The sequence below is a fragment of the Marmota flaviventris genome, chromosome 3 (genome assembly GCF_047511675.1).
Source record: "Marmota flaviventris isolate mMarFla1 chromosome 3, mMarFla1.hap1, whole genome shotgun sequence".
NCBI lineage: Eukaryota > Metazoa > Chordata > Mammalia > Rodentia > Sciuridae > Marmota > Marmota flaviventris.
Genome location: NC_092500.1, coordinates 60,353,899 through 60,373,574, shown reverse-complemented (window position 1 = coordinate 60,373,574; position 19,676 = coordinate 60,353,899). Strand labels below are relative to the sequence as shown.

Genomic DNA, 19,676 nt, shown 5'->3' with positions numbered 1-19,676 from the left:
GCACTAAGAAGACTGGGTGGACCAGGCTGCAAAGAAAGCAACACCACAGATCTCTCCTCCTGGGCTCTGTCCTTGACCAACACCACAGCAGGACTCAATCAGGTTCATGCTCAGGTTCCAGAAAATGGTTCTTTATACCACTTCAAAGGTTCAAGAAACACAATGCCTAAGAGTCTCAAAACTGTCTACAAATCCTTTTCACTATAGAAGAGAGAACAGTGGAGTAGAGGAAAGGGATCAAGGAAGAGGGAGGGGAAGGGGGAAGAAGGGTGGAATGAATCTGACACACTTTCCTATGTACATCTATGAATATGCCCCAACCAATTGCATCTTCATGTATGTCCAGAAGGCATAAATATAAAAATTACAAATAAATAGAAGGGAAAGAGGAAGTAGTGAGGACTGAATCAGAGAAAATTACATTCCATGCTTGATAAATTATATTAAAATGAATGCCAATACAATGTTTCAATAATACTGTGTATCCTAAAATGAACTCATAAAAAGAAATACTTTTCATTCAAAAAATATAAGAACAAAAAAGTTAAGATGCACCTTTGTGATCTAACTTATCACCCTTTTTAGAGATAATTTAAGCACAAAGAAAAAATTAACACTAACATGAATGTGCTGCTGTTAAAATTCATTGCAACAACTTTAAATGATCAACATAAAATCCTAATTAACAGATCGTCCTTGATTTGCAAAATAGAACATTACAGGATGGCAGGGGAAGGCAAAGAAAGATAAAGATGGGAGAAGAGAAGTCTAAAATTGTCGTAGTTCTTCCAAAATAAGAACACATAGAGTATCACCTGCAGGCAATATTGTTAATAAACTGCATTCTGCACATACGATTTATGTTTTGTTTGGTTTTTATTTGACATTTTTACTAATGTGGTTTGTCATCAGAGAATTACAAGCATAAGATCTATATTCAAAATTTCCTATAGAAACTTTCTTGTAATATGTCAATGGTATGGGTGTGTTCAATATGATAATTGATTATCAGGTAAAGGAATATTAAGTGCACTGAGCTGTCTGGCTGGGATGTCTCCAGTCAGGCTCCAATGCTGGCTTCTTTTGACACCTCTCTTCAGGTCCACTCGCTTGTGACTTGGCACAAGGCAGGGATGAGAAATCATACAGCAATAACAACATTCATCCTGCTGGGATTGACGGATGATCCAAAACTACAAGTTCTAATTTTCATATTTTTGTTTCTCACTTACATGTTGAGTGTGGCTGGGAACCTCACCATTATCACACTCACACTTTTGGATTCTCATCTTAAAACTCCCATGTATTTTTTCCTCCAAAATTTCTCTTTCCTGGAAGTCTCATTCACCACTGTTTGTATTCCCAGATTCCTGTACACTATGACAACTGGTGACAACACTGTTACTTACAATGCTTGTGCCACCCAGGTATTTTTTGTTGTCCTCTTTGGAGCAACAGAATTTTTTCTCCTGGCTGCCATGTCCTATGACCGCTATGTGGCCATCTGTAAGCCCCTGCACTACACAACCATCATGAGCAACAGAGTCTGTGCTATACTTGTCCTCGGCTGTTGGTTTGCTGGCCTGCTGATCATCCTCCCACCCCTTGGCTTAGGCCTCCAGTTGGAATTCTGTGACTCAAATGAGATTGATCACTTTGGCTGTGATGCGTCTCCCCTTCTACAGATAACCTGCTCAGACACAGTGTTCTTAGAGAAAATAATCTTAAGTTTTGCCATACTGACACTAATTATTACCTTGGTGTGTGTCTTTCTCTCCTACACATACATCGTCAAGACCATTCTAAAATTTCCTTCTGTCCAACAAAGGAAAAAGGCCTTTTCCACCTGCTCCTCCCACATGATTGTGGTTTCCATCACCTATGGCAGCTGCATCTTCATCTATGTCAAGCCTTCAGCAAAGGAAGGAGTGGCCATTAACAAGGTGGAGTCCATCCTCACTACTTCAGTTGCCCCTTTGCTTAACCCTTTCATCTATACACTTCGAAACAAACAAGTAAAAGCAGCTTTCAAAGACACAGTAAAACGGATTGTATTTCTCACAAAGAATTGAGAGCCTATTGATGTTTGCTGAGGTACTTACATTTAAATCTGAATACCTGTGAGCACTGTTCATGAAAATGACAAACATGGCTTCTTCTTATTTGGTAGACGCATCAAGCTAATGTTCTCCCTGGAACATTTTTCTCTTATAATCCAAAAACCAAAATCAAACAATTTATTTTGCCTTCTTTTAAGTTTCCTTTATTCAGAATGGTTTCTTCAATAATCGCAGGGCCCAGAGATTAGTCAAAGACACAATGTCATAAAAAGGAAATACAAAACAGAAGTTGCATCTCTGGCCATATGCCCTTCTTGTGATGTGAAATGGAAATATCCAGATACCACTTCTCATTTGTGTGAGACATAAACTCACAGAGAACAAGTCCTGGATTTAGAAGCATTATGACTATATTTTGGTTGGGTAAGTTCTCCAACTTCAGATTTACAGCATATCTTCATTCAAGAATGTTAGAGTTTAAGAAGATTGATCAACTTATCACAACAACTTCATTATTTGGAAATGATATTCTAAGATGTCAAAGATAAAATCAGAGTTTGGAAAACTGGGTCTAGAGCAGAGTGCAGAGAAGGAAAACAAGGACTAGTCATTCTTATAATTTGAATTCAATTAACTGATAAACAGTCTTTGTTGTTTTGTGCTTTATAATTATGAAAATAAACTTTTGTGCTTTTATAGTACATATGGAACTATTGTCTATGTTTATCAAACATCAAATTATTCAACTACGCTTTATATTTTGGTCAGACATATAAATTGTTTATATTATGGCCATAGTATGGGTATAATCTTCCTTTATACTTCAAAATTATTGAGAAAAAAATCAGAGTACTGCCAAAGGGCATTCTTCTTTTTGCCTTTCTAAGACACCAACAAAACACAACCATGTGTTATCTAGTTTCTCTTCTGATCATTAATTTAAGCATATATCTATGTGATATATATATATATATATATATATATATATATATATATATATATATATATATATATATCCTGAGTGAATAACTTCATTTACATTGCGTTTTTAGCAAGCAGAATTTATGTACAGAATAATGGGCCCCTCCTAGAGCTGGCCTTCTCAGACACAAGCCTTTTAGGATGATCATGCTCATGGCTGTGGTGACTCTAGTGATTACTTTGGTTCTGGTGACATTTTCTTACACATACATCATCAAGACCATTCTGAGGATCCTCTCTGCCCAGCAAAGGACAAAGGCCTTTTCCACTTGCTCTTCCCACATGATTGTCATCTCCCTGTCTTATGGCAGCTGCATGTTCATGTGTATTAATCCCTGTATAAAAGAAGAAGGTGTTTTCCTTTCAACAAAGGAATAGCTGTGCTCATTACTTCAGTCACCCCTGTGTTAAATCCCTTCATTTATACACTAAGAAGTCAACAAGTAAAGCAAGTCTTCAAAGACACTGTCAGAAAGATTGTGAAGTTTTAAGAAAAAAAAAGAACACCCTTCAATGAAAAATGTATTTGCACTTCATAAATATGAATGAAGGAAAAAGGCCTTTTCCACCAGCTCCTCCCACATGATTGTGGTTTAGTCTACTAAATTTCAAGGGTTGAACTGGCTCTTGAAGATAAAAATACAGAAATCATATGTTCTAATGTTAAAGGAATCTACAAACCTAGAGTAGAGATAAGATATATAGACTATACATTTTTGGATAAATTTACAAATAAGAAATGAAATGACATAGTAAGTGTTACTAGAAACAGGTGAATGATCCAGCAAAGAACAGAAAGACTTAACTCTTCTCTACAGCAATGACTTCAAATTTAAGAAGCAAAACACTGCTTATTAAGGAGAAGTGGTGAAGAATCTGGGATGATGAAGAAGGCCAGAGCTACAGTGTGTAATTGCAAACTGTGGGGTTAGTTGAGTGTCATGAGTCAGAGGAGTGGTAAGAAATGCCTTGTGAGTCCGGTGCAGTGGCACACGCCTGTAATCGCAGCAGCTCAGGAGGCTGAGGATTATGAGTTCAAAGCCAGCCTCAGCAATAGCCAGGCGCTAAGCAACTCAATGAGACCCTGTTTCTAAATAAAATACAAAATAAGACTGGGGATGTGGCTTAATGGCTGAGTGATGCTGACTTCAATCCTGGGTACCACTCCAAACAAAAAAAAAAAAGAAAAAGAAAAAAAAAAACACCCTGTGGCCATCAGCATTATTTCAAGGGGAGAAGCACTGACCTTGTTCCTCAGTCCCAGAATCTGTGCTTCCATTAAAGTGTAATTTCATTTCTCTCCTGTATCATTTAGGCTTCAGTTGTAGCCATTGCAACCTCCATCCCTTTGTAAAAGGAAAATGAAAGGAAAGAGTATACATTTAGTCCACATTATTCAAATTAGAAAAAAAAATCTCTAGATTTTGTCACCTTATATACCCACTTTCTAGAGGTTAGGGTTAAAAAAGACTCCTAGAGGAAGGTTGGAAGACTCTTTGTTTGTGCCTATCCTTGACAGAATCTATTGCTTATTTTCTTAGATGACATATTTTTAAGTTAAAAGCAAGAGATTTCCTCTCTCTTTGATAGTTTCTGGTGATGTTTTTATTTATATGTATTAATTGTAAACATTAATGGGGTTCAGTGTCATATTTCAAATAAATGCATACACTGTACATGGATCAAATCCTTTATCCTATTATGATTTTATTTTCATCCTTTTGTTTATATTAATTTGATATTATAAAACACAAATTTTGTGTACCATTCAATTGATTTTCCTCAAATATACTGCTTTTGTTGCTAACATAAACCACCATGGATGTCTATTCTATGAAGTGAAAATAATATAAGGTATGGATTTAGTTTTATATCTAGAATATTCCAAATTATGAGTCTTGGGAAATTGCTAGGAATAAATTATCCTACTAAAGAAAACTCGGCAAATAGATTCAAGGTAACAACTAAATTTTAACAGGTGTTAGTAGGGTCTTGATTTCAATGGAAGGACATTTGTTTTTTAATCTGAGCATGTCTATATAGTTTAATGATATCCTAACATGTTGTGGGATGCTGTTTATTGTTTTGAGTACAAATGCAACATAACCCAGTATATTGATATACTTTATATGTACATGAACATGCTGCTTCTCAAGCATTTAAGGTAAAAGCTGGATTCTACTGATCATGAATACAAATTGTCAGACCCACAGAAAGTATTGCAGCATGTATAGTATTTCTGAATAAAAGGCCTTGTATGAAAAGCCTCTTCTTTTTTGAATATCTAGTAATTAATTTGATTTTCAATTTATCCCAGATTTATTGAGGTACCATTTAACTGATACAGAATGTCCTTAAACAGTCACACCTACATTATTAAGTTCCTCCACATCAAAATTTCTTCCAAAACCTGTGTGGTAAAGTAGAAGCAATGCCACACAGTGGTTTAAAACACAGGCTTTTAGTTCAAATCTCAGAATCTTGAAAATCTATCAGAATTACCTAGGGTTATTTACTTGATGTTTATAAAGCTTATCTTTCTCAACACTAATATATGGATATTAACAGCATCTATTTTATACAGTACTGGGATGAATAGATATTAAATTGGTTGCTTTACTATAACTAGGACTGTAAAACATGGGCCATTCTACTTGAAATCCTTCTACCACGTGACACATATATTCAACTCCTCCTGTGTCTAATTCCACCAGATCAGTGAAGGTCTTGCCTATGTTCCAGATAAAGACATCAGAATAGTCAGCAATGAATCATCAGAATTTGGTTAACATTAGCCTCATGTACAGTGAATATCTGTGGGATAGAGGAAATGTGTAAATATGCTGGGAGAGAGTGGTAAGCACACCATGTAAGTCAAACCTTAAAATCACAAGGCAGGACATCACTATCTTCATAAAAAATGTTTAAGGTCTAATAGTTAATATATTCGTTCATTTTAACTCATTTCTGTAACTGGAGAGAGTCAGGAGTCTACTTTCAGTCTTCTGCATGTTGATATCCAAATCTCCCAGCACCATTTAGAGAAAAAACTGTCTTATTTTGTCAAAAATCAGTTGGCTTAGATGTGTATATTTCTGTTTTCTTCTAGGCTATTTTGCTTCACTGGTCTATGTCCCTGATTCTATGCCAACACTATGCCATTTTTATTACTACAGTTTTACTCTGTGTTTTCAACTTAGGTAACAGGATGACTCCTGCTTCATTATTTTTTGAATGGTTATTTGTGGTTGATTGATTTGGCTATTTGGGATTTTCTGTGGTTCCATACAAATTTCAGAATTATGCTTTCAGGTTTGTTGAAGAAGCCGTTGGCATTTTGATAGAGATTTCATTAAACATGTAGATGGTTTGGGCTATTATAGACCTGCTAACAATATTGATTCTTCTAACCAAAAAAAAACATAGGATATCTTTCCATTTTTGTATGTGTATCCTCTTCAATTTCTTTCACCAAAATTTTATAGTTTTTATTATACAGAGAGATCTTGCACCTCTTTGCTTAAATTTATTCATAAGCATCGATTTTTTAACTATTATAAATAAAATTTCTTTCTCAATTTCTGTTTAAAATAATTTACTATTGGTGATTCAAATGCTATTTATTCTGTATGTTCATTTTGTGTGCAACTTGAATAAATTTGTTAGTTCTAGTTAGTTTTGGGGGCAGTTTGGAGGTCTTTCTTTATATATAAGGTCATGTCATCTTCAAACAGTGACAGTCTGACATCATCAGGGAGTGTTCCCCATTGCACTACACCAGAGGCAGAACCCAGTCCATGTAGTACTCTCCCAACCCAGACTGCTTCATTTTGAGACCCAATCCAACTGTGTTCTTCCCCCAGTGCAGTGAATGAGTTGCTCTTCTGAAGTGCTGCTATGCCGCCCCCCAACTGTGCTTCCCATGGAGACTAAAAGGTACAGGCTGCACAGACTGTGGTGCATTATCTAGGCACATTAGAGTGACCCCAACCCACACATAGGCCCTAGAGACTGGCAGGGACATGACACATACCACAGGCAACCTTACCAAACTGCCAAGTGACTGCATTTCACCTTTGTGTTGCAAGTACAATAGCCCCACCCTTGGGCAACCTGTGGATACTGACAGGTGACCTCCTGCTGCTATGTTTGCATACAATAGACAATTAATAGAAAAGTGAGAAATAGTTGATAGAAAGATGACAGATCAATAATAGATACATAATAGATAGAAACAAATAATATTTTCCCCTAAGATGGCATCAAATTAAAAAGCTTCTGCACAGCAAAAGAAAGAATTAGGGATGTGAAGAGAGAACCTACAGAATCAAAGAAAATCTTTGCTAACTACTCTGTGACAGAGGATTAATATCTAGAATATATAAAGAACTCAAAAATCTTAATGCCAAAAATTTAAATAACCCAATTAATAAATGAACAAATGAATTAAACCCTTCTCAAGATAAAAAATAGAAATAGAGGAAAATATGTTCAACATCATTAGCAATTAAGAAATGTAAATCAAAACTACACTGAAGGCCGTCCGGGCACAGAGCTTCACATCTGTAATCACAGAAGCCTGGCTTGGAAAGCTAAAGCAGGAGGATAGTGAGTTCAAAGCCAGCCTCAGCAAGGGTGAGGTTCTAAGCAACTCAGTGAGATCCTGTCTCTAAATAAAATACAAAATAGTACTGGGGATGTGGCTCAGGGTTTGAGTGTCTCTGAGTTCAGTCCCTGGTACCAAAATAAATAAATAAATAAATAAATAACCATGCACTGAGATTTTATCTCACACCATTCAGAATGGCAAGCATCAAGCATACAAATAATAATAAATTCTGGAGAAGATGAGGAGAAAAAAGAACACTTTTACACTGTTGGTGGGATTTGAAATTAGTACAACTACTATGGAAATCTGTATACAGTTTCCTCAAAAAACTAGGAATGGAGCTACTATGTGACCCTACTGTACCAGACCCTGATATTTATTCTGAAGAATTAAAGTCATCATTCTATAGTGATCCATGCATACCATGGTTATAGCAGCAAAATTCACAATAGCCAAACTAGGGAACCAGTCTAGATATTCATCAATAGAAGGGTGGATAAAGAAATTATGATACTGATGTGCATATGTGCACACACACACACACACACACACACACAGTTTTATCCCATCATAAAGAAAAATGAAATTATGTCGCTATCAGGAAAATGGATAGAATTTGAGGCCATTATGCTAAGTGAAATAAGCCAAACTCATAAGATCAAAGATCATATGTTTTCCCTCATATTTGGAAGCTAGAGAGGTAAAAGGAAAAGGATCAGGGGAAGGGATTTCACAAAAATAAAAAGGAGATCATTAGAGAAAATTGAGGAGGGAAAAATTGGGAAGGAACAGGGAAGTGCCGGGGAGTGATATTTGCCAAATTACATTGTTCTATTGTGTGCAGGCAGGAGTCTGTAACAACACGATGTATGTAACAACATGGAGGGACATAACAGTATGTTCAACTGTAAAGCACCAGTGAAAAAATGTGGAAGGAATGAAAAAAAATTCTCCTAAAAAAGATGAACATGCTGGCATTTTGACAATATGTATGAACCCAGAGAATACTACTCTAAATTAAATAACTCAACACTAAAAAGGGTCATTATTTAATCTCTTGCATAAGAAATGTAAAATGGGTAAAAAGCAGAAGAGAAGCAGAAAATAGAACAGTGGCTGTGGGTGGGAGAAGCAGGGAAATGTTTGGTCAGTGGGTACAAAGTTTGCTAAGCAAGACAAGTAAGTTCTGGAGAGCTATGGCACAACAATATGACTATACTTAGCAATGCCATGGCATATATTTTTAATGTGTTAAGAGAGTGAATTTCAAGTGTTGTCACCATGGAAAGACAGAAAAACTATGAGGCAAGAGGAAGAAAAAATAGGCAGCAGCAATGGAAACCCTGCTGCCTAAAAGAAAGTAAATTTTAATATAAGACAGAAATTGAACAACAGATTTTCAGAATGAAATAGCACTATACAAAAAGTTTGATGATAGCCTATAACAAATAATAATACATTGCATTATCCACATTTTTTAAAATTTGGAGTGACCATATTCACAGTGAACAATGTAAATTAGACCAAAGAATTTTAGTAGAGATAACAAGTTTGGGGATGATAAAAAGCTCTATTCTTTAAGAAACCATAATTCCTCTAAGTGTTTGTGCATAGAATAATGCTTCAAAATATAGAAAGCATAAACTGATTAAACTACAAGGAGAAAAAGACAAATACACTATTATAGTTAGAAACATTGAAACACTTGTGTCGATGATTAATTGAACTAATACAGAAATTCAGTAAATATATAGGAGACTTAAGCAAAACCCTCTATAACTATGGCATTCCTGACTTTATTTACACAACACTCCACCCAAAGAAGAGCAGAAATGTTCTAAAGTTCACAGAAAATATTTACTAAGATAGACAGTATTCAGGGCAGATCTAGATGAATTTCAAAGGATTCAAACTATACAAAACATAATATCGGGTCAAAAGAATTAAGATAGAAATCATTCACAAGAGAAACTTAAATGAAAATACATCTAAAGCAGAATTCACAGGGAAATTGATGATTCTATAGCAATAATAGCAATTAATATGTGGAAAGTCTATCATCAGCCATAATCTTAGCCATGAAGCTACATCAGCTGTCAGGGAGGCTGGAAAATATTTTATCTGGGCACTTTGTCACCCTCAATAAAACCAGCATTCAGGAACTATGGATAAAAAGAAGAAGCAGAACAAGGAGAGAAATGACCAGTGTTAGCTAAAGCTCATCAGCTATTCCTCAAAACTTCACTCAAAAAACAGTAGAATGAATTTTGCATAACTTTCCTCTGTTCATATATGAATATACGATCAGTGTAACTCCACATCATGTACAACCACAAAAACAGGAAATTATACTCCACGTATGTACGATATGTCAAAATACTTTCTAATGTCAGGAATATCTAAAAAGAATATATTAAAAAAAAAACTTTACTCAATAAAGACACATGTCCTTTATCTACAACCTATCCCCTTTATCAGGGATGACAGACAGACACTGTCTGACAGTGCCTCTAGTGGGTGTGGAACAGTGCTGAGAGGGACAGGCAAGACACCTGCTGCAGTGAAAAACTCCATCATGTGACAAAAGAATCAACAGGAACAGCAGGAGCTGGAGTCCAGAAATCATGGCAGAAACAGTCAAAGAAAAAGCCCTTAGTCACTTCCACAAAGTAGTGAGAAGTCAAAGTAAAATATATATATAGAGAGAGAGAGAGAGAGAATGTATCCTAGGACCAAGGACTTTTCATTCAGTGCTTAGATGTAAAACTCTCTGTTGCTTTAAACATCACAGGTAGGTCCACTGCTTATCTGAAAAGATACAAGTAGGAAATGGGGGGTTGACAATGTGGGCCAGACAAACTGGGAGAAAATCACATCTGAAATGTCAGTGAGCCTCCTAATTATTGGGGGAAAGAGCTCATGTTGTGTTCGACAGAAGCAGATACTGGAGTATAAAATAAACTTTTGTTCAAAACCTGCACCACCCCTGGAATCACACTGACTCGCAGTCCTCTGATCCTTAGTTTTCCTATCTGAAAACAGGACTTCTTAAATTTTCTTTGAGTAGAAGATTTTTATTTTACATGACATTTAGGTCAAAAAATACATAACATATAATACAAATGAAGTACTAGGCAGGATTTAGTCCTGGGGGAAATACAGAGATTCAACAAAGTAATCGAAAGAGAATTCAAACATTAAACTCTCCAGGTCTCTGAGGACACTGTCCCTATTGCTACATAAATTTTTACATTATCCATTAGACTGCCACCAATTTGTGAATAACTTCTCAAACTGAGTCACCAAGGACTGAATTGTTTGCTCTGTTGTTCCCTGTGCACTGGTACCAGTATAAAGCAAAGGCTGCTATTACAGAATTTTCAGGGAAGCCTGCCTCCCTGACCAAGACCACATGAGCTCTCCAACAGACTAGAATTTTCGTTTTTGCTCTACATCACTATTTTTTTTCCTTGACCTAACAGAATCAATGGGTAATCTGGTATAAGGTGCCATTTTAGATGTGTGGAATAAAGAGAGGATAGAGACTGGTCTCATGATAGCAGGAGTGATGAAAATCTAGACAGGAACTGTCAATTGCCACACTTGCCTGAGGGTGAGTGTGTGTGCATATGTGTGTCCACCCATACATGTGCTCATGTGGAAGCTGAGGGTGGGGACTGGGACAGGTGAAAATGAGTGGTCACAGAATACACATAAAGCTCCTCGACAGCTAATGCTCCTACACTGTCATTCTGTCAAAGCCCTCTAATGAAGACAGGTCCAAAAAGTAAGTATATAATTAGTATGTAATTTTTGTGACATTTTCCATATTCTGAAAATCAAGCAGAGATTGAACAATCAGTTTTAAAATCTTATATTTGGTTCATTGAAGGGGATTGACAACTAATTCTATAAAAGTGTCATTCTGAAGAAAAATGAAATTAGAATTTTCCTTTGATGGCCAGTTTCTCCTTTATCCTGGCCATGAGTATCAGTTAAGAAGACTGTTTTAACTCTCTAGAAACATAGAAGACTACAGAAAAGACACCTCTACTCAGAAGTATCTTCTAGTGTCATGGATATCAAACAATATCCATATTAGATATGTTCTTAGAAGAAACATGCCCTTTTTATCCATCAGGTATTTAAGTCCTTTTGCCACGTATTTGGCAGATGCAGAATTCAAACTCTTCTTGGACCTAAACTGTCCAATCTGTGAGAAGTCTTGGTCCCAAATGAAGACTAAATGAGGTTCGTTTCAAACATAATAAACAAGTATCTAAAATATATTTTAAAATGCACTAGGCTGTTCATTTAAAAAAATAAAATCGAATCACCAAAGTGACTAAGAATACATGGGAGACAACAGAGGGAGGGGAACTGGGGTAATTCAGTGTGAATAAATAAACCTGGTCTATCACCTTGTATTTGCAGGGGCCCTGATGGTACAATACCATCTCTCAGATGAATTATTTCTCCCATGCAGTTTTCCTTGTTCTAAAATCATATCTGTGTACCCTGAGCCATGTGTCCTTCTTATGGTGACACCTTGGACTGCCAAATTTTGTACAGAGACTGGTGGATCTGAATTGATATAGGAAATTATGAATAGGTACTAGTATAACTAAGAATAATTGTAAAGGAAGAAGCATGAAATAGGTTACTGTTTCAAACACAAAATTACATTTCTGCTGTTACCTTGTGTTACCATGTCAATGAAAATGTGTTAATATGAAACAGTATCTTCTACTGGTGACCTCAAATCTTCTTTAGGGAGGAACTTTTTCATAGGTGAACCTATAGGTGAGTATCTGATATAAGGCTCTATACATCATAAGTAATTATTGAATGTTTATTTGAATGAAAGAATGTTGATTGTTTTCTTGGACAGTAATAAATAAGAGAAAAGAACCTTGTCTTTGATTCCCAAGAAACCATAAATACTGGGTGCAAATGGTGCAGTTGTTTAAACAATTAAAAACTTAGTTTCTTCCTCTTTTATTCAAAAGTTTGTAGGATTTTTTTCTATAAATTATGAGCTATATCTAAAATTGAACATTTAACAATCCCCCTTCTAACAGACATACTTTATAATGTCATATTTTAGAATAACATTTTATAATTTTTAAGCTATTAAATGCATATAAACCGCTGATAATGAATTTATAATATTCTCTTTTACAAGTTGCAAATCTGAAAACAGCTCCTTAAAATATGGAACTGCAATGAGGGTTAAGTTTGGATACAAAGTGAAGCAGAATTCCCTGAGCCCATATCTAATGTGGTTCCTGAAACTACATCAATTAGTATACAAGGAGGCTTGAAACTTCTGGGAAGTGCTGAAATAAAGTGAAAGAGATAAAGACCAGAGAGAAAGGTAGGGAACTTTATTATTTATTTACAAAAATGAGTTTGTAAGAGTCCATCTGTTCCTAGATGTTGCCTGAGCTAGTTACATTACCAAAAACCCAGAGAACATAAACAAGATTAGGAAGACAGTTGGTAAATTAGCAGGGAGAATGATTGGAATAAAACAGCAGGAATCATTCAAAAAAGAGGTCACAGACAGACTCAGGTAACTGAGTGGCACTAAGAAGACTGGGTGGACCAGGCTGCAAAGAAAGCAACACCACAGATCTCTCCTCCTGGGCTCTGTCCTTGACCAACACCACAGCAGGACTCAATCAGGTTCATGCTCAGGTTCCAGAAAATGGTTCTTTATACCACTTAAAAGGTTCAGGAAACACAATGCCTAAGAGTCTCAAAACTGGCTAGAAATTCTTTTCACTATAGAAGAGAGAACAGTGGAGTAGAGGAAAGGGATCAAGGAAGAGGGAGGGGAAAGTGGAAGAAGGGTAGAATGAATGTACACACTTTTCTATACGTCTATGAATATGCCCAAACCAATTGTAGCTTCATGTATATCCAGAAGACATAAATATAAAAATCATAAATAAATAGAAGGGAAAGGGGAAGTAGTGAGGACTGATATCAGAGCAAATTACATTCCATGATTGTATAATTATATTAAAATGAAGCCCAATACAATGTATCACTAATACTGTGTATCCTAAAATGAACTCATAAAAAGAAATACTTTTCATTCACAAAACATAAGAACAAAAAAAGTTAAGGTGCACCTTTGTGCTCTTAATTTTTCACCCTTTTTAGAGATAATTTAAGCACAAAGAAAAATTAACACAAAGATGAATGTGCTGCTGTTAAAATTCATTGCAACAACTTTAAATGATCAACATAAAATCCTAATTGACAGATCCTCCATGATTTTGAACATAAAACATTACAGGATGGCAGGAGAAGGCAAAGAAAGATGAAGATGGGAGAAGAGATGTCCAAAATTGTCATAGTTCTTACAGAAGAAGAACACATAGAGTATCACCGGCAGACAACATTGTTAATAACCTGCATTCTGCACATACGATTTATGTTTTGCTTGGTTTTTATTTGACACTTTTACAATGCAGTTTGTCATCAGAGAATTACAAGCATAAGACCTATATTTAAAATTTTCTGTAGAAAACTTCTTGTAAGATGTCAATGGATGGGTGTGTTCAATATGATAACTGATTATCAGGTAAAGGAATATTAAGTGCACTGAGCTGTCTGGCTGGGATGTCTCCAGTCAGGCTCCAATGCTGGCTTCTTTTGACACCTCTCTTCAGGTCCACTCGCTTGTGACTTGGCACAAGGCAGGGATGAGAAATCATACAGCAATAACAACATTCATCCTGCTGGGATTGACGGATGATCCAAAACTACAAGTTCTAATTTTCATATTTTTGTTTCTCACTTACATGTTGAGTGTGGCTGGGAACCTCACCATTATCACACTCACACTTTTGGATTCTCATCTTAAAACTCCCATGTATTTTTTCCTCCGAAATTTCTTTTCCTGGAAGTCTCATTCACCACTGTTTGTATTCCCAGATTCCTGTACACTATGACAACTGGTGACAACACTGTTACTTACAATGCTTGTGCCACCCAGGTATTTTTTGTTGTCCTCTTTGGAGCAACAGAATTTTTTCTCCTGGCTGCCATGTCCTATGACCGCTATGTGGCCATCTGTAAGCCCCTGCACTACACAACCATCATGAGCAACAGAGTCTGTGCTATACTTGTCCTCGGCTGTTGGTTTGCTGGCCTGCTGATCATCCTCCCACCCATTGGCTTAGGCCTCCAGTTGGAATTCTGTGAATCAAACGAAATTGATCATTTTAGCTGTGATGTGTCTCCCCTTCTACAGATAACCTGCTCAGACACAGTGTTTATAGAGAAAATAGTCTTGACTTCTGCCATACTGACACTAATTATTACCTTGGTGTGTGTCACTCTCTCCTACACATACATCATCAAGACCATTCTAAAATTTCCTTCTGCCCAACAAAGGAAAAAGGCCTTTTCCACCTGCTCCTCCCACATGATTGTGGTTTCCATCACCTATGGCAGCTGCATCTTCATCTACATCAAGCCTTCAGCAAAGGAAGGAGTGGCCATTAACAAGGTGGTGACCATCCTCACTACTTCAGTTGCCCCTTGCTTAACCCTTTCATCTATACACTTCGAAACAAACAAGTAAAAGCAGCTTTCAGAGACACAGTAAAACGGATTGTATTTCTCACAAAGAACTGAGAGCCTATTGATGATTGCTGAGGCTTACTTACATTTAAATCTGAATAACTGTGAGCACTGTTCATGAAAATGACAAACATGGCTTCTTCCAATTTGGTAGACTCATCAAGCTAATGTTCTCCCTGGAACATTTTTCTCTTATAATCCAAAAACCTAAACCAAACAATTTATTTTGCCTTCTTTTAAATTTCCTTTATTCAGAATGGTTTCTTCAATAATCGCAGGCCCCAGAGATTAGTCAAAGACTCAATGCCATTAAAAGGAAATGTAAAGCAGAAGTTGCATCTCTGGCCATATGCCCTTCTTGTGATGTGGAATGGAAATATCCAGAGACGGCTTCTCACTTGTGTGAGACATAAACTCACAGAGAACAAGCCCTGAATTTAGAAGCATTATGACTAAATTTTGGTTGGGTAAGTTCTGTAACTATTAAGATTTACAGCATCTCTTGATTCAAGAATGTTAGAGTTTTAAGAAGATTGATCAAGTTACCAAAACAAGTTCATTATTTGGAAAGGATATATTAAGATGTCAAAAGATAAAATCAGAGTTTGGAAAACAGGGGTGGGTCTAAAGAAGAGTGCAGAGAAGGAAAAAAAGTAGTAGTCATTCACATAATTGGAATTCTATTAACTGATAAACCATCTTTTTGTTGTTTTGTGCTTTATAATTATGAAAAATAAACTTTTGTGCTTTTATAGTACATATGTAATTTTGTCTATGTTTATTAAACATCAAATTATTCAACTAAGCTTTATATTTTGAGAACACCTATAAATTGTTCATATAATGGCCATAGTATGCGTGTTCAATCTGTGTTCAATCTGGGTATCACCCCAAACAAAAAACAAAAAGAAAGAAAAGAAAAAAGAAATACCCTGTGGCCATCAGCATTGTTTCAAGGGGAGAGGCACTGACCTTGTTCCTCAGTCCCAGAGACTGTGCTTCCATTAAAGTATAATTTCATTCCTCTCCTTTATCATTTAGGTTTTAGTTGTAGCCATTGCAACCTCCATCCCTTTGTAAGAGGAAAATGAAAGGCAAGAGTATACATTTAGTCCACTTCATTCAAATTAGAAAAAAACTCTCTAGATTTTGTCACCTTACATACCCACTTTCTAGAGGTTAGGGTTAAAAAAGACTCCTAGAGGAAGGTTGGAAGCCTCTCTGTTTGTGCCTCTCCTTGACAGAATCTATTGCTTATTTTCTTAGATGACATATTTTTAAGTTAAAAGCAAGAGATTTTCTCTCTCTTTGATATTTTCTGGTGATGTTTTTATTTATATGCATTCATTGTAAACATTAATGGGGTTCTGTGTCATATTTCAAATAAATGCATACACTGTACACGGATCAAATCCTTTATCCTATTATTATTTTATTTTCATCCTTTTGTTTATATTAATTCGATATTAGAAAACACAAATTTTGTGTACCATTCAATTGATTTTCCTCAAATATACTGCTTTTGTTGCTAACATAAACCACCGTAGATATCTATTCTATGAAGTGAAAACAATATAAGGTATGTATTTTGTTTTATATCTAGAATATTCCAAATTATGAGTCTTGGGAAATAACTAGGAATAAATTATGCTACTAAACAATACTCGGCAAATGGATTCAAGGTAACAACTTAATTTTAACAGGTGTTGGTAGGGCCTTGATTTCAATGGAAGAACATTTGTTTTTTAATCTGAGAATGTTTATGTGGTTTAATGATATCCTAACATGTTGTGGGATATTGTTTACTGTTTTGAGTACAAATGCAACATAACCCAGTATATTGATATACTTTATATGTACATGAGCATGGTGCTTCTCAAGCATTTAAGGTAAAAGCTGGATTCTACTGATCATGAATACAAATTGTCAGACCCACAGAAAGTATTGCAGCATGTATAGTATTTCTGAATAAAAGGTCTTGTATGGAAAGCCTCTTCTATTTTGAATGTCTAGTAATTAATTTAATTTTCAATTTATCCCAGATTCGTTGATGTACCATTTAACTGATACAGAATATCCTTAAACAGTCACACCTACATTATTAAGTTCCTCCACACCCAAATTTCTTCCAAAACCTGTGTGGTAAGGTAGAAGCAATGCCACACAGTGATTTAAAACACAGGCTTTTAGTTCAAATCTCAGACTCTGGACAATCCATCAGAATTACCTAGGGTTATTTACTTGATGTTTATAAAGCTTACCTTTCTCAACACTAATATATGGATATTAACAGCATCTATTTTATACAATACTGGGAAGAATAGATATTAAATTGATTGCTTTACTATAACTAGGACTGTAAAACATGATGAGCCATTCTACTTAAAATCCTTCTACCACGAGACACATATATTCAACTCCTCCTGTGTCTAATTCCACCAGATCAGTGAAGGTCTTGCCTATGTTCCAGATAAAGACATCAGAATAGTCAGCAATGAATCGTCAGAATTTGGTTAACATTAGCCTCATGTACACTGAATATCTATGGGAGAGAGGAAATGTGTAAATATGCTGGGAGAGAGTGGTAAGCACACCATGTAAGTCAATGATTAAAATCACAAGGCAGGACATCACTATCTTCATAAAAATGTTTAAAGTCTAATAATTAAGACATGCATTCATTTTAACTTGATTTCTGGAACTGGAGAGTCAGGAGTCAAAGATCATTTGGCTTATGTTTCTGTGTATGTTTCTGTTTTCTTCTAGGCTATTTTGCTTCACTGGTCTATGTCCCTGTTTCTGTGCCAACACTATGCCATTTTGATTACTAAGTTTTACACTGTGTTTTGAACTTAGGTAACAGGATGACTCCTGCTTCATTATTTTTTGAATGGCTTTGGGGGTTTATTGATTTGGCTATTTGGAGTTTTCTGTGGTTCCACACAAATTTCAGAATTGTGCTTTCAGTTTGGGTGAAGAAGTCGTTGGCATTTTGATAGAGATTTCATTAAACATGTAGATGGTTTGGGCTATTACAGACATTCTAACAATATTGATCTTCTAACCCAAAAACATAGGATATTGCTCCATTTTTGTATGTGTGTCCTCTTCAATTTCTTTCATCTAAATTTTATAGTTTTTATTATATAGAGAGATCTTGCACTTCTTTGCTTAAATTTATTCATAAGCATCGATTTTTTAACTATTATAAATGAAATTTCTTTCTCGATTTCTGTTTCAAGTAATTTCCTATTGGTGTATTTAAATGCTATTTATTCTGTATGTTCATTTTGTGTGCAACTTGAATAAATTTGTTAGTTCTAGTTAGTTTTTGTTGGAGTTTGGAGGTCTTTCTTTATATATAAGGTCATGTCATCTTCAAAAGTGACAGTCTGACATCATCAGGGTGTGTGCCCCACTGCACTACACCAGAGGCAGGACCCAGTCCATGTAGTACTCCCCCCAACCCAGGCTGCTCCATTTGAGACCCAATCCAACTGTGTTCTTCCCCCAGTGCAGTGAATGAGTTGCTCTGCTGAGCTGCTGCTATACCCCCACCCCCGAACTGTGCTTCCCATGGAGACTAAAAGGTAAAGGCTGCACGGACTGTGATGCATTACCTAGGCACATTAGATGACCCCAACCCACACACAGGCCCTAGAGACTGACAGGGGCATGACACATACCATGGGCAACCTTCCCAAGCTGCCAAGAGAGCTGCATTTCACCTGTCTGGTGCAAGTAGAACAGCCCCAACCTTAGGCAATCTATGGATACTGACAGGTGACCTCCTGTTGCTATGTTTGCATATAATCAATGATTATTAGAAAAGTGAAAAATAGTTGATAGAAAGAAGACAGATCAATGATAGATACATAATAGAACCAAATAATATTTTCCACTAAGATGGCACAGCAAAGGAAAGAATTAGGAATGTGAAGAGAGAACCTACAGAATCAAAGAAAATCTTTGCTCACTACTCTGTGACAGAGGATTAATATCTATAATATATGAAGAACTCAAAAAACTTAACACCAAAAAATCAAATAATCCAATTAATAAATGAGCAAATGAATTAAACTCTTCTCAAGATAAAAAATACAAAGTTCAACAAATAGATGAAAAAAAATGTTCAACATCATTATCGATTAGGAAATGTAAATCAAAACTACACTGAAGGATGGGTAAAGAGGCTCACACCTGTAATCCCAGCATCGTGGCTTGAAAAACTAAAGCAGGAGGATTGTGAGTTCAAAGCCAGCCTCAGCAAGGGTGAGGTACTAAGCAATTTAGTGAGATCCTGTCTCTAAATAAAATACAAAATAGTGCTGGGGATGTGGCTCAGTGATTGAGTGGCCCTGAGTTCAATCACTGGTACAAAAAAAAAAACTACACTGAGATTTTATCTCACACCATTCATAGCAAGC

At 36.0% G+C, this 19,676-nt stretch overlaps 1 protein-coding gene and 1 pseudogene across 1 annotated transcript; both read left to right on the top strand.

Annotated features, from left to right (window-relative positions):
- The first annotated feature begins 1,133 nt into the window (after positions 1-1,133).
- On the top strand, positions 1,134-2,072 carry LOC139704997 (olfactory receptor 6C2-like). Its single transcript, XM_071609165.1, has one exon. The coding sequence runs from the start codon at positions 1,134-1,136 to the stop codon at positions 2,070-2,072; it is 939 nt and encodes a 312-aa protein (XP_071465266.1).
- Positions 2,073-14,366: 12,294 nt separating this feature from the next.
- On the top strand, positions 14,367-15,303 carry LOC139704996 (olfactory receptor 6C2-like; annotated as a pseudogene).
- The last annotated feature ends 4,373 nt before the right edge of the window (positions 15,304-19,676 follow it).